Source organism: Pleurodeles waltl, chromosome 4_2 (assembly GCF_031143425.1).
Source record: "Pleurodeles waltl isolate 20211129_DDA chromosome 4_2, aPleWal1.hap1.20221129, whole genome shotgun sequence".
Lineage (NCBI taxonomy): Eukaryota > Metazoa > Chordata > Amphibia > Caudata > Salamandridae > Pleurodeles > Pleurodeles waltl.
Window position 1 is genome coordinate 474,319,923 of NC_090443.1, and position 12,634 is coordinate 474,332,556.

Genomic DNA, 12,634 nt, shown 5'->3' on the forward strand with positions numbered 1-12,634 from the left:
GGTAGCAGGTCTGAGAATTGGCTCAAATCAAAAAGCCATTCCTGACTGAGCAGGCAGAATACCCTTTGTAGCAGACTTGACTGTTGTGGCAGTAGTCCTTCGTGTTATGGGTAAGGAACCCCATGTAGCCACCTGACAAATATCCGGGAGCGGCACTGTACTTGCCAGCTCACTGGTAGCAGCTTTGGCTCTGGTGGAATGAGTCTATAAGTCTTCTGGAGTTTTGTTTTTCAACCAATGCGTAGCATATCTTGATGCAGTGAACAATCAATCGGGAAATGGTCTGTTTTTGCACTACCTTGCCCTTATTTACTCCGGAAAACCCCACAAACAGCTGATCATCCGCCTGCTGTTTTTGGTGCAATCTGTGTAAAAAAAAAAAAAAAAAAAAAAGATTTTTTTTTTTTTTTAAAGAAAGTGCTCTCTTGGGGTCCAAACAATAGAATCTCTTTCTCTCTACAGGGATGAGGCGAAGCAAATAATGCTGGAAGGGTGATAGCCTACCCAACACGAAATAGATCACTCTCAGTAGAATAGAAGCTTGAGTCCTCAGCACCAGCTTACCTGGGAAATATGTTGTGTAAGGCTGATCAACTGAGAGCTCGCTCACCCACCTAGCCGATGTTATGGCAATGGGGAAGACTGCTTTCAATTTGAGAAATCTCGCATTGAAAGCAGCTGTGCAAAAGGGAGTGCACATCAAAAAGGTGAGCACTGAATTGAAGCCTCACTGTGGCCCTTTGATTGTGACAGGAATGCTTTCAGCGCCAAGCGAATTGCTTGCAAACCCAAAAGCTTGATGTGGAGCTGGGTCTACACTAGAGACCACAGCCTTCTGATCTCCACCTCTTGGAAGGCCTCTCTAATTCAGAAGTGCTGCGTCTGTCACCACTGCCAAGTGTAGATGGGGTAAGGAGAAGGTTCTGTCACTGACCCAAATGCAGTCCAGCAGCTACAGCTCATTTGCAGTCTCCTCCGAAGTCTGGTGCTGTGCCCACCTGGAGTTCCAATCCCAATGCAGAATCTGCACATGCCATCTGGCAAGTCAATAGCAGGAGGCAAGGGGCAAGTAATCTCAGCAGCCTCAGAGCCCTCCATGCTGAGACCCAGTACAGAGGCTGAAACTTCAGGATCATAGCTTGAATGTCGTAGATTAACACTTGAGAAGAGAGTCAGGTGTGGCTTTGGCACATTGGCAGTGAACTTCAACAACGTGAGGAGGTGGTCTGTGACTTCCTGGAGCATGCCTGCCCCCAACAGCCAGTTTACCAGAACCACTGGCAAAACTTTGGCCACATTATCCTAAAATGTATGGGATAGCAAAACATGATGCAGATGCCATTTATAGAATGCAGAGCAAGACTGATGGAGGAGACCATGCGCTTGTTTTGATGTGCTTGGACATGCAATGATGTGGAGCAATGGGGATGAAGTTAGGCTTCATCTTACTTGTAGGTGTCTATACCTCCAAGATCTCATGTGTAGGGAGTTGCATCAGAAAGTGAGGACGATAGTCTTTATCTCCAATGTGGGCAAATGTAAGTTGATCACTTCTCCCACCCTTCGCATGACAACAGCAGAATTGGCTATGCATATTGCTACTTTGATGCTATTTCCTGTTTGCGTTTTGGCTCTAACATTTTCAGCAGTTCCGTCCAGTAAAGTATTACATGACAAGCACAGTCAGGTCATTGGCGATCATAACCGCAGTACAATTAGTTTTTTACCAAACTTATCTAGGTGTCTCCTTTCTGTCTTTAAAAAAAGATGATTGTATCTTGAGTTTATCGATTATCTTTGAGCTGTGGGGGGGTAATTAGAGAGCATGGCTTAATTTGGCTGACAAGTCAAGCTGGAGCATTGCAATCTTATAATTGCCTAGTGTGACAGAGGGGCTGTTTGACCTGAGGGTTATCGTTAAAATCTCAGAGAAAACATTTATTTCCTTTAGTTCCGAATACATGATACAGCATTGCAGACAGTTTTTCATTAGGCATTGAAATTGTGTAATGTCTTCAGGAATGTGTATAAAGGTAACAGGTGAAGTTCTGGTACAATACAAATACAATCCTGAAATTTGTCATTGGCATGAGAATTATCACAATGGGACTATGCCCATCTTCACCTCCAACTTCTTCATATGTGTGCAGGACACCTTCATCTCCCTACGTCTTTTTTCTGTGCACTTTCCAAAGAAGTGGGAGAGTCGTAAGGCATTCCACAAAAGCATAAGAATCTGCCACTGAAACGTGGTGGTTAACTGGATGCTTTTTTGAGGATGGTGGTTCAAATAAAGAGATGCTTAGGACTTAGAAAGTCTCTGAGAATCTCTTATAACCTTGATCCACCATTGCTCCTAGTGTTGTTAATATATCTGCTGCCACTTGATCATTGAAGGACTCTTATACCTGAACCTGGCTGACTGAGGTGGTCATGGTGGCAGAAGGTGGATGGGAAGTAGGCACCATTTCCTTGTAGTATTTGTCCCCTTGCAGAAGTAAGTGAATGTCCAACTGACCAGTACCAGACATTTCTTCAAGAGCAGAAATCCCACTCTCCTGTATAACTTGTCAATGTAGCTCTACTCTTCCCTTAAGAAAGGAGTCATACACAGACACACACAACTCCAAAATCTCTATACTCAGTATATTGTCGATAATGCCGCTTCTGATCTCACATACCGTCTTTGTAAATAGGCTGCATTACTAATTATTTAAAAAATACATAGCTCTCAGACCACCCCTCAAACCACCTGTTGAATGAAGGTAGAGTATTTCACAGAATCTTTGCAGCATGTGCTGCTGTAGGTCATATGCTGTTCCCACTCCTGCTATCTAGTGTTGGACACAGCTGTTCCAATTTCTTTTTCTTTGAAGAGGAGGATTCGGTTTTGAGGTAACTCAAAATACATCACTGTGGAAACCCATAATGCACCAGGACATCGACTCTAACTTAGATTGTTTTAATCAACCTTATTGCGGTGTCTTGGAGTGCTCTGTAACCGTCGCCCTAGAGAAGCCAAAAATGTTGATGCCAAGACATCGAAATGAAGAAACACACCACATAACCTTTTGTGACCATAGACTGCTTTGGAGCAAAATCAGATCCAGACAACTGGAGCCAAGTCATACGAGAATGCTGGGAGAGTATAGAGAATGCCACTTTGGGCTAATTGGTGGCGTTCAGGGTGGGATTCCCAATGCCAACATTAGGTGTGTCTTACAAACTGCTGATATTGCCTCCAAAGAAACCAATACAAGCATTTAACTCCACCGTCAGGCTTGGCATAAAGTTTCAAGCTTTTGCCCAGAGGTGCAACGGGTACTTATCAGTTTGCTTTATGGGCAACAATTTGATGTTGTTTTAGAAACCCGAAAGGCAAAAGCATGGCAAAGGCCATGATAGCACTTTTAAACCTACCCCCGAAGTCATAGTTCTATAGAACACAACTACTTGCAGCCACAACATCATCATGCAGCTCCCAGTCTCCTCCGTACCAGATGCAGCATCCCTTTCAACAAGGTCAGATATTCAGAGGCGGTCTCTGATGCAACACCTGAGGTAAGACCAGAGGCACCCAAAAAAAGGGGCACCCCTTCCTCCCAAATCAATGACCTGCCACGCATTCCCCATCACTCCAAGACACCGGTATGATAATGCAACAAGTTATACAACCTCAGACCAGTGGGTGGATTTCGTTATACCAACGGCTACTTCCTAAACTTTCACACCACCATATAGTCCACTACTCCAGCGTAGCATCGGCCAAGACTAGAAACACCTGGAAGAAGTGCAGGTATCGCTCTAAAAGCAAACTATCAAACTGGTCTCGCCACACCAGTAATAACTGTTTATATACTCCCTGTACTTTCTCTTTCCCAAGAAAGACTGGATGTTTCAGCAAATACTCAACTTAGGATTGCCCAGTCAATACAATATGTCATTGCACTTCAAGGTCACGCCTCTCCAAGATGTTATTTCTTTGCTCTACAGCACCATGCTCTACATGGTGCTCTACATGGTGACCCTTGATCTTAAGGGCACTATGTCCGCATTCCTATCCACTCAGTTTTTCGCTAGTACTGCAGCTTTGTGGTAAACAGATTTTATTATCCATTCAATATCGAAGCCTTTGGCATCTCACCTGGTCCCTCGGGTATTTACCAAGTGTCTTGCAGTGGTACCAGCACACCTTCAGTGCACCAACATTCAAGTCTTGACTGGTTAAGAGCAGCATCCAAGTCCACTGCCTCGCTCATACTCAACGTAGTCATCTCCTCCATGTATTGGGATTCACTATCCGTGTCAATCATCTCACCGCATCCAACAGCACAGCTGTTCTTGAGAGCCATACTCTACACACTGACCAGTAAAGCCTACTCCAGCAACGAGGGTGATTGTATTTCAAAGGATGTTTCTCATTTACCAGACATTACATCATCTGACAGTGATAATGATATTTAAACTTGTAAATAATGGCATCTTGCATTGCACTAGACTTGAACATTCAGTTGTACATGCCATCCTTAAAAAGTGCTTGGTGAGACAATTGTTATAAGTGACTAGGCATTGGTAAGAACTAGCATTGGTGGAGCCCTGTGGTTAGCTTCCCATTTGTACTTCTACACTCTTGTCCACTGTAGTTATTTTCTTGGAGAGTGGATCTCTCCAGCACTTAATCTTTCATATATTCACGTTTGAATGATTCCCAATCAACAGTCGGGAATCCCTTCTAATCTTAAATAGATGTAAATAATGTTAAATTAGATAGACATAAAAAACAGTGGTTTTTTTTTTGTAGCACATCCAACTCATGTGAAGCAACCTAAACGTCAGCTAATGAGATGGAAGTGCCAGATCCCCCACTCTCCTCAGACGCCACCATAACTCGGATTTCTACCACGTCATGTATAAGGGAGCCCCCAAGAAGAGCTGTGCTCTAACCACTCAGTGACCTTTATCCTGATATTATTTCTGGTCTACCCTGGAAATGAACCAGCCCTACCTTCAGATTTTAGAGTTCTGTAAGGTTTGTTTGGGGGGGGGGAGGGGATTCTTTTTTCTGAGCCAGGAAGAATTTTCATCTGTCATCAACTGTCATCATGGCTGAAAGAGAGAAAAAGTCTCTTCAAATACTATTCTACTTGTGGTTAGAAGAAAATCTTCACCGATGATCCTAGTGAGCAGTATATTTATTGCCTTTATCCAGCGCACAAGCTTTTCAGCTATAAGATCTGTAGAACCTTTTCTTCAAGAAGAGAGGAATTTGGCCTTCTATGTATTGGGAAAAAAAAATACCCTCCTACCAAGGGATATGATTCTTTAAAATGTTCTATTCCAAGCACTTCTACAAAGGTGGCACCAAAAAGGAAATATGCAGAATGCCCTTAGCCAGACATTAGCATCCTAAAGCACCTGCAGCCACCTCCACACACAAAAACACTGGAATTTCCCCAGACATAATGAACATCAGCCTGTGCAAAAATCCAACTTCTTTTGACATCCTTGCTGACTTCCAGTCTCTGTTGGTGATTTTGATATTGTGGAAAAGTCCACTGTCGTTGATGACAATTCCACTCACTTCTTCGTTGGCATACTCTACCACCAGCCACCCTGCCATCTACAGCACCACCTTCAGGACCACCATCGATGACAAAAGTTCCTTCGAAGTAAAGAGCATCATCGATGATGCCAAGAATTTCCTTGCTCTCCGAAGTCGCCTGAATCATCAGTGACAGTTTTTTCAATGGTTGACACTTTTCTGACTATTGGAGCGGCAGCAAGCTGTCATGCACAAATTCTGGTCTTTGAGTTTGAGGGTGGTTTTAGAGACCTATGTGTTTGAGAGACTGCTTGTAGTCCTATGCAGTTGGATATCCTCTGCGTCCCAGAAATTGAAGGAGACATCATGGGGATGAGGATTCTTATCAGGAGTAAGGTCACCAAACAGACTTTTGAAACTGATCATCCTTATCAACCCTAAAACCAATGCTATGACTATGTAGAATGTGAGATGTTTCAGGTGCCTGTTGTAATTTTAACAACAATGCACCGTGCAGCAGATGATGGACATCGTTCAGAGACTACTTTCTTAGCAGCCTGCCAAGCAGTTCATGCCCTTCCACCTTTGCTAGCACCTCAAGCACATCCTATGCTACTTCCACCCCCCCTTCACCTCCAACAGACCAACTTCCAAATAAAGTAATGCCCCACCTACTCCTAGGCATATGTAAGATGAGGAGGCTTCCGAATTCACCCTATTCAGATGTGGAAGAAGAGGGTGATGGGTGTTCTGAGGAGTGGGATGATTGTCATACCTAAGGAATGTGGCAAGTCTGCCGTCCACTCAGCTTCTCCTCTGGAAGACATATCCCATTTACAGGAACTGATAGGGGAAGGTGGCAGAAAAATTCAACCTTCCAAAGACCCCCATGGCGCAGCAGTGCTTCCTGTATGACTTTAAAGAACAACCTCATGAAAAGAAAAAGGTTAGACCTATACTAGATTTTATCATTTGTCGAGTGCTTAGTGTGCCACTATAACCCAGCTACAGCAGACTGACAAGCCACACTAAGGGTGGAAACGGTCTTAGCTTGTTTCTATTCCAGTTCAGAAAGGACCTGGGTTGGCAGTTCCGCTGCAGCAGGATCAAGGCTGATTTGCATGTGGTTAGATTTAATCTGAGTGGCATATGGGCAAAAAACAATGAACTGGGATGGGGCCCCGAGTAATTTCCAGTGGTTGAGATGAATTCAAGAATCCTGCCCATAACTTTTTTGTAGATGTCAGTACTGTTGTGATTCATGCATGTGAATGACTATATGAAAGATTCAATGCTAGAGAAGAAATTAGTTACTTACCTGTAACTCCAGTTCTCCAGGGTTGATTTCTTTCATAAATACACATGCAACCATCTCTCCTGGTTCTTCCGTCTCATTGTTTAAAGCTCGGGTTGCTTCAAATGAAGTGGACGTGCTACTAAACAAACACTGTTGTTGAGCTCAATAGGCTTTTTTTTTTATAGTTTCCTGCTATTTAAGATTACAGAGAATTCCCAGCCTGGTGATTCAAAGTGAAGTGATTCATGCAAAGATACCAACTCCGAGGACCTGGAGGTACAGGTAACTCATTCTTCCTCATTGCAACCACTTTACTCCACTAGGTAAGTGAGCTGCAAGTTTTAACTTCTCAGAGTGCAGAAAGATTGTGTGGTCATCAGTTCACACCCTTAATTACTGCTAAAAGTCATCTCTTTTTTTCCATATCATTCAGAATATTGATTTTCCTTTTTTTCCCTTCAACCACGGTTGGTTGGGTACTGGGTCTTGCAAACTTTGGATGTTAAAAGAGCCATTATTGAATACATGGATGGTACAAAATCATAAAAAAAAATAAAAAAGAAATCAAGCAGCTCTTTATTGCTTTTGGCCAGCTTAACCTGGCAAAACCTATTCCAATTCAGGAACTGCCAGATGGTTTGTAAACACATGCTAGACTATGTTCTTATGGCACATTCACCCCACAAAAAGGGAGCCAGTGTTGCTTTCCTATGCATCATCCTACTCACAGACGCCTGCAAAACTGTGATATGGTCTAATCCACACATTCACCAAACAGTACAGTTCATCAAAAAGCCCAAGTCGGACAAACTGTACTTAAAACTTTGTTTCAGAAGTCTTCCATTGCTGCTTGCACACCATTTCTCTAGGAATAGGTGTACTACTTTTTCAATCTATGCACAGCATATAATCTACAGCAACACATGTTGCAAATGGAAAACATTAACTTAACTATAACAATTATTTTGCAACTTGTAGTGCTGTAGATTCACATGCCTCTCCCACTCGCACCCAGATGTAAGCTGAAAGTATGATTAACAATCAGTATCTTACTAAACACATATGCTCAAGGCATGTATGGCTGTAAATAGACATGTTTAGCATAATCCAGTGTTGGACTTGGAAGTGTGCATCTTTTTTTTTTTTTTTCTTCTAAGAAAGTCTTTCGAGGTCCTCTTGCTGGTAATGCATACAGTCATCAACTCCATTATTACATTGTTTTCTTCCGCTGTTCAGTTCGGACAGGTATTCCTCTGCTCTGGTTCGACAAAGTTCTCATTTGTCTTTCCAAACTCTACTTTATGTATTGTTTTTGATTGCTGCTCTTCTTTGTCTCCCTCATCCGTTTCAATGACTACTTCATCGGGGCGACTCCGATCTGCTGCGACGTTCCTGTGGGCCCTCACCTTTCATATTTGCATATTTTACATTCAATGTTTCCTCTGTGTCATGTCCACCCGGTGATGGAACAGACACCCTTCCGATTCTGCCCTTGCTGCCATGTCAAGTACCCATGCACTGATCTCCATCAGGTGTGTAACTTGTGCCTCTTCTCCTGAACAGGAAACTACCTGTGAGGCCTGCAAGTCTTTTCAGTTGAAGACTCTGCATGACCATCGATCTCAAAGTCTTCAGATGTCCTGTGGTAGCGCAGAAGATACATCAGAGTTCTTTGGATCTGAACATCCTCGAGAGGACATTCAGGCCCAGGCATTGGCTGCTGACGAGGGAACCTCAACTGGTCTCCTATCCCACTAAGATAGGGCCCAATGGGATCAGATGTTCCCAGAGGAGTAAAGGAAAAGGGCATAAAAGATTGTCTCAGAGGGGTAAGCTCATTTCTAATACTACATTTTGTTGCACCCTCCATGCTGATACCGCAACCAGAGACATGCCTGGCTGAGTGCGTCAGGTTTTAACCTGGAGGTTCAACAAAACCTTTTGCCTCTTCCCTTTGCTGGGGAACATCTTTTTGGTCCCCAGGTGGACACACTGCTGGGGGAAAAAAACAAAGATTATTAAACAGCTAAGGCCAACTCTTTGTTTCTTCTTAATATTTCTAAATCAAGCATTGCATGTTGGATCTCAAATGCATTCCAACATGCTATGCTAAAACAAAAAGAATGTACCTACCCCTCATAGAGCTCACTCCACTTGTACGAAGGAAAAAAAAAGAGCTACAATGTCCTATCAGGGGAATATTCCTATAGCTAACGTGTATGGTACATGGTTTACAACCGCATACCTTACTGTGTAGATGTGCTGGCTCGTCAGCAAGCCAATGTCTGCCACATTGTTCTACATACATAGTTTCAGACAACTGTAAGCCTCACAGGGTAGCCACTACTTATTGAGGAGGACTGCTTTTCAGTGAATGCTAAGCATGTGTATCTACAACCAAACATGCCTCAAATGGAAAATGTTACCCAGCAGGCATCTGCTTGTGGCATGTAGTGCTGTAGATTCACACGCGCCCGCCCTTCTTCCCACAAACCTGTGTGTATTACAGTTACTTTTTTAAAACATCACTCATTCCTTTAGCATGGACATCTTACTATAATACACTATAATTCACATTCCATCCTCACCTGCCTTGTGGGAAAACAGTCTAACAATGGAATCGATTAACATGCACATTACCAGCAAGAGGAGTCATCACTCTACCTCCTGACTCATAGACTTCCTTTGAAGAAAAACAACGTTCACACTTTTGAGCCCAGCACTAGATGGCGGGATTATGTTTAGCATGTTAATCTTCAGCAGCACATGCAACGAACAGATGCTTCCTGGGTAAGTAACATTTTTCTTATCTACCAGCACAGATAGTTTGTAACTTTGGACCTCTCCACAGACATGCTGTTACCCACAGGGGGGAAAATGCAATCTGATGTGCAGCCTTTGTCCTGGTGCATTGTGGGTTTTAAGGGTGGTATTGCAAGTCGCCTTGAAACTGAAACCTTTAAGAAAAATAGTTTGCAATGGCTGCGCCCAGCACTAGATAAGAGTGTCCAAAGCAGCCAAATCTACTGCAGTAGAAGCTGCAAACCTATTGTTATACTTAATGTTTTCTTTTCTATTGCGTGCTAGTGAATTATTTTCCATTTTTTCTGTTTGCCTTTTTACAGCCTGCTAGTGGGCTACCTTTTCTCACCAAATCATTGAGTGTTTGTTGAAACTGCAGCTGTACCCCTTATCCCATATCCCACACTCTTCATTTCCCAATCGTGTACATTAAACTTTTATAGTTACTTTGTATTAACCAAGGGATTCTGTAATTTCCAGGTGGATATGATGGGCACAACTTCCTGGACAGCGTAGAATGCTATGACCCGGCCAGTGAGACATGGACCGAAGTGACGCACATGACCTCTGGTCGAAGCGGGGTGGGTGTGGCCATCACCATGGAACCGTGCCGTAAACAAATTGATGCCAGCCGCCCTTGCTGTCTTTGAAAGATTCAGACATTTCCCAGCTCACTTTGGCTTGTGTTCGGAAGGAAATAAAAATTTAAACAAGTACAACAGCTGTGTGAAACCGAAAAATATGACTAAACGAATCCGATAAAGTTCAGTGTTAAAAGGACATTTAACAAGGGAAGCCAGCGTTTGGACACACTGTATGCTGGCAGTGCAGTCACCTTTTTTGTTGTTTCTAAATATTTCTTACTGATGGTTGTGGTTTGTGTTAAATAAAAGAAAGTGCCACGATTTGATGAATAAAAGAAGGGCCGTCGTCTTCTTGGAGGCAGTCGTTATTGTGAGTACAAAATATGGCAGCTATCTTGTTCTGTGATAACACTGAGGTTACTTTTCCCTGTAGGGTGGTATATCTTAGTTCTTATGGAGTGCAGCTGGTACTCATAAGGTATACCATAAGCCATGACCAGAAGCGATGATAAATGTGGTGTACGAATTATTGCATAATCTTTTTGGATTTTCCTGAATGCACAAACTAGTTTCCCATCCTTCACACCAGTTTCTTTCTTACTTTATTGCAGTGAAAGTGATTGTTAAACCAATCCCCATTCTGCTTTAGAAATCACCTTGAGCACTATACTCCACACACACCCAGTGATACACCATTAGTCTGCCTTTTTATTGTTCTTTGAAGGCCAACACTTTTCTGTGACCGGGACAGTAGAATGTTGCCCAGATCCTTTGTGGTCTGCAGGTAAGGCTTTAATGTGAATGATGCCGTGTGAAAGCTCCCAGAGCCATTTTGTTTTTTCAAAATTATCAATTACTTAAACCTGACGACGTTGGAACACGATCATGTGGGATTAGCTTGTTTGGTAAACTATGCATATAGATTTTGATACAGTAATATTGGAATGTGCCTGCAGAATTAATGCTACCAAATTTGAAAGCAACACAATAATAATGGCACAAGGCGTCAGACGAATCCCTCCTAATACAGGCTATGGGGCATATTTATACTGTTTGCGCTGAAATAGCATACAAAATAGCGTCTTTTTTTTTAACGCTATTTCAGCTTAAATTTAACTCCATATCCATATTTATATTTTGACACTAGCGTCAAAATATTGGAGTTAGTCCTTTTTTGCCTGCGTAAAACTACCTTGCGTCAATGGGATGCAAGGTAGGCGTTCCCTGGCAAAAAATTACTAAGGCCATGCGTCTTATTTATCCTTCCGTGCAAAAATGGTGCATGGGTGGGAGGCGGGCCTAAATAATGGCGCTAAGCTCGCTTAGCGTCAATATTTAATGCCTGGGTCAGAGCAGGCATTGGGGGACCTGTGGGCCTATTTCCATGGTGGCACACCTTAGAATAAGTCCACAGGTGCCCTTCCCAGACCCCAAGGACACCGCACACCAGAGGGACAGCGGAGGATGGGGAGGGACCCCATCCCAGGTAAGTAGAAGTAAGTAATTTTTTATTTTTTAAGTGCCATTGGGTGCCCTGAAATGGGCCCCCATACATGGCACTGGGTGCAGCGACCATGTCCAGAGGACCCTTGTCCCCCCTGTGCTGGCCATTGGGGTGGTGGGCATGACTCCTGTCTTTTCTAAGACAGGAGTCCTGTGTTATGGTAGGTTTAGCGTCAAGAAATTAGGCTAGGCTGGTTAGTCATATTTTTTTACTCTAACCAGCCTAATGTCATTTTTTGGTGCAAAACACCCTTCTCCCATACCGCCACCCTCACCTGGCTACGGCATTCTCCATGACGTTAGCCCACACTTTGCGCCGGATTGCACCATTCCATAAATAAGATGCCCAGCTGACGTTTTGGAATGGTGCTAGCCAGCAGTATACTTTTTGATGCTAAACTGAATTAGCGCAGTTTAGCGCCAAAAAGTATAAATCAGGGCCTATGTTCTCTGATTGAACAACATCCCTAAAAATGTGAACAGGCTGACACACACAGCCTCTCAAGCACTTACCGCAGTTTGGGTCATATTTTTCAGGAAAATGACTGATTGCATCGTTGCGCCAAAATTGTCAGCGCTGCGCTCCGTCATTTTCGCAAAGCACTGATGCGGCGTATTTAATTGAATATGACAAACCCCTGTGTTGTCCCCTGCACTGGCACTAAATTTAGCTGCCTAGTGCCAACGCAGGCATCCATGCACCATTGTGCAAGGATGTCTGCGTTGAGGGGTGTGATTGTTTATGTGCGGGAAGGTGTCCTTCCGGCACAGGAACACAGCACACACAGGAGTGCCAAAGCATCATTTTCAAATGATTGTTTATGTGCAGGAAGGGACACCTTCCCGCACATAAACAATCATGTCTAGCATATTGCTCTTTCTATGCGTGCTGCAGAAAAAGCAAAA

General features: G+C 43.3%; 1 protein-coding gene across 2 annotated transcripts in view; it reads left to right on the plus strand.

The window, feature by feature from the left end:
• The window catches only part of KEAP1 (kelch like ECH associated protein 1), a 210,449-nt gene extending 199,872 nt beyond the window's left edge, over window positions 1-10,577 (plus strand). For both annotated transcript variants that reach the window (XM_069231815.1, XM_069231814.1), the window contains one exon: window positions 10,122-10,577. In XM_069231815.1, coding sequence (XP_069087916.1) covers window positions 10,122-10,291 — 170 coding nt within the window. In that variant the 3' untranslated portion in view covers window positions 10,292-10,577. The remainder of the gene's footprint in view (window positions 1-10,121) is intronic.
• The last annotated feature ends 2,057 nt before the right edge of the window (window positions 10,578-12,634 follow it).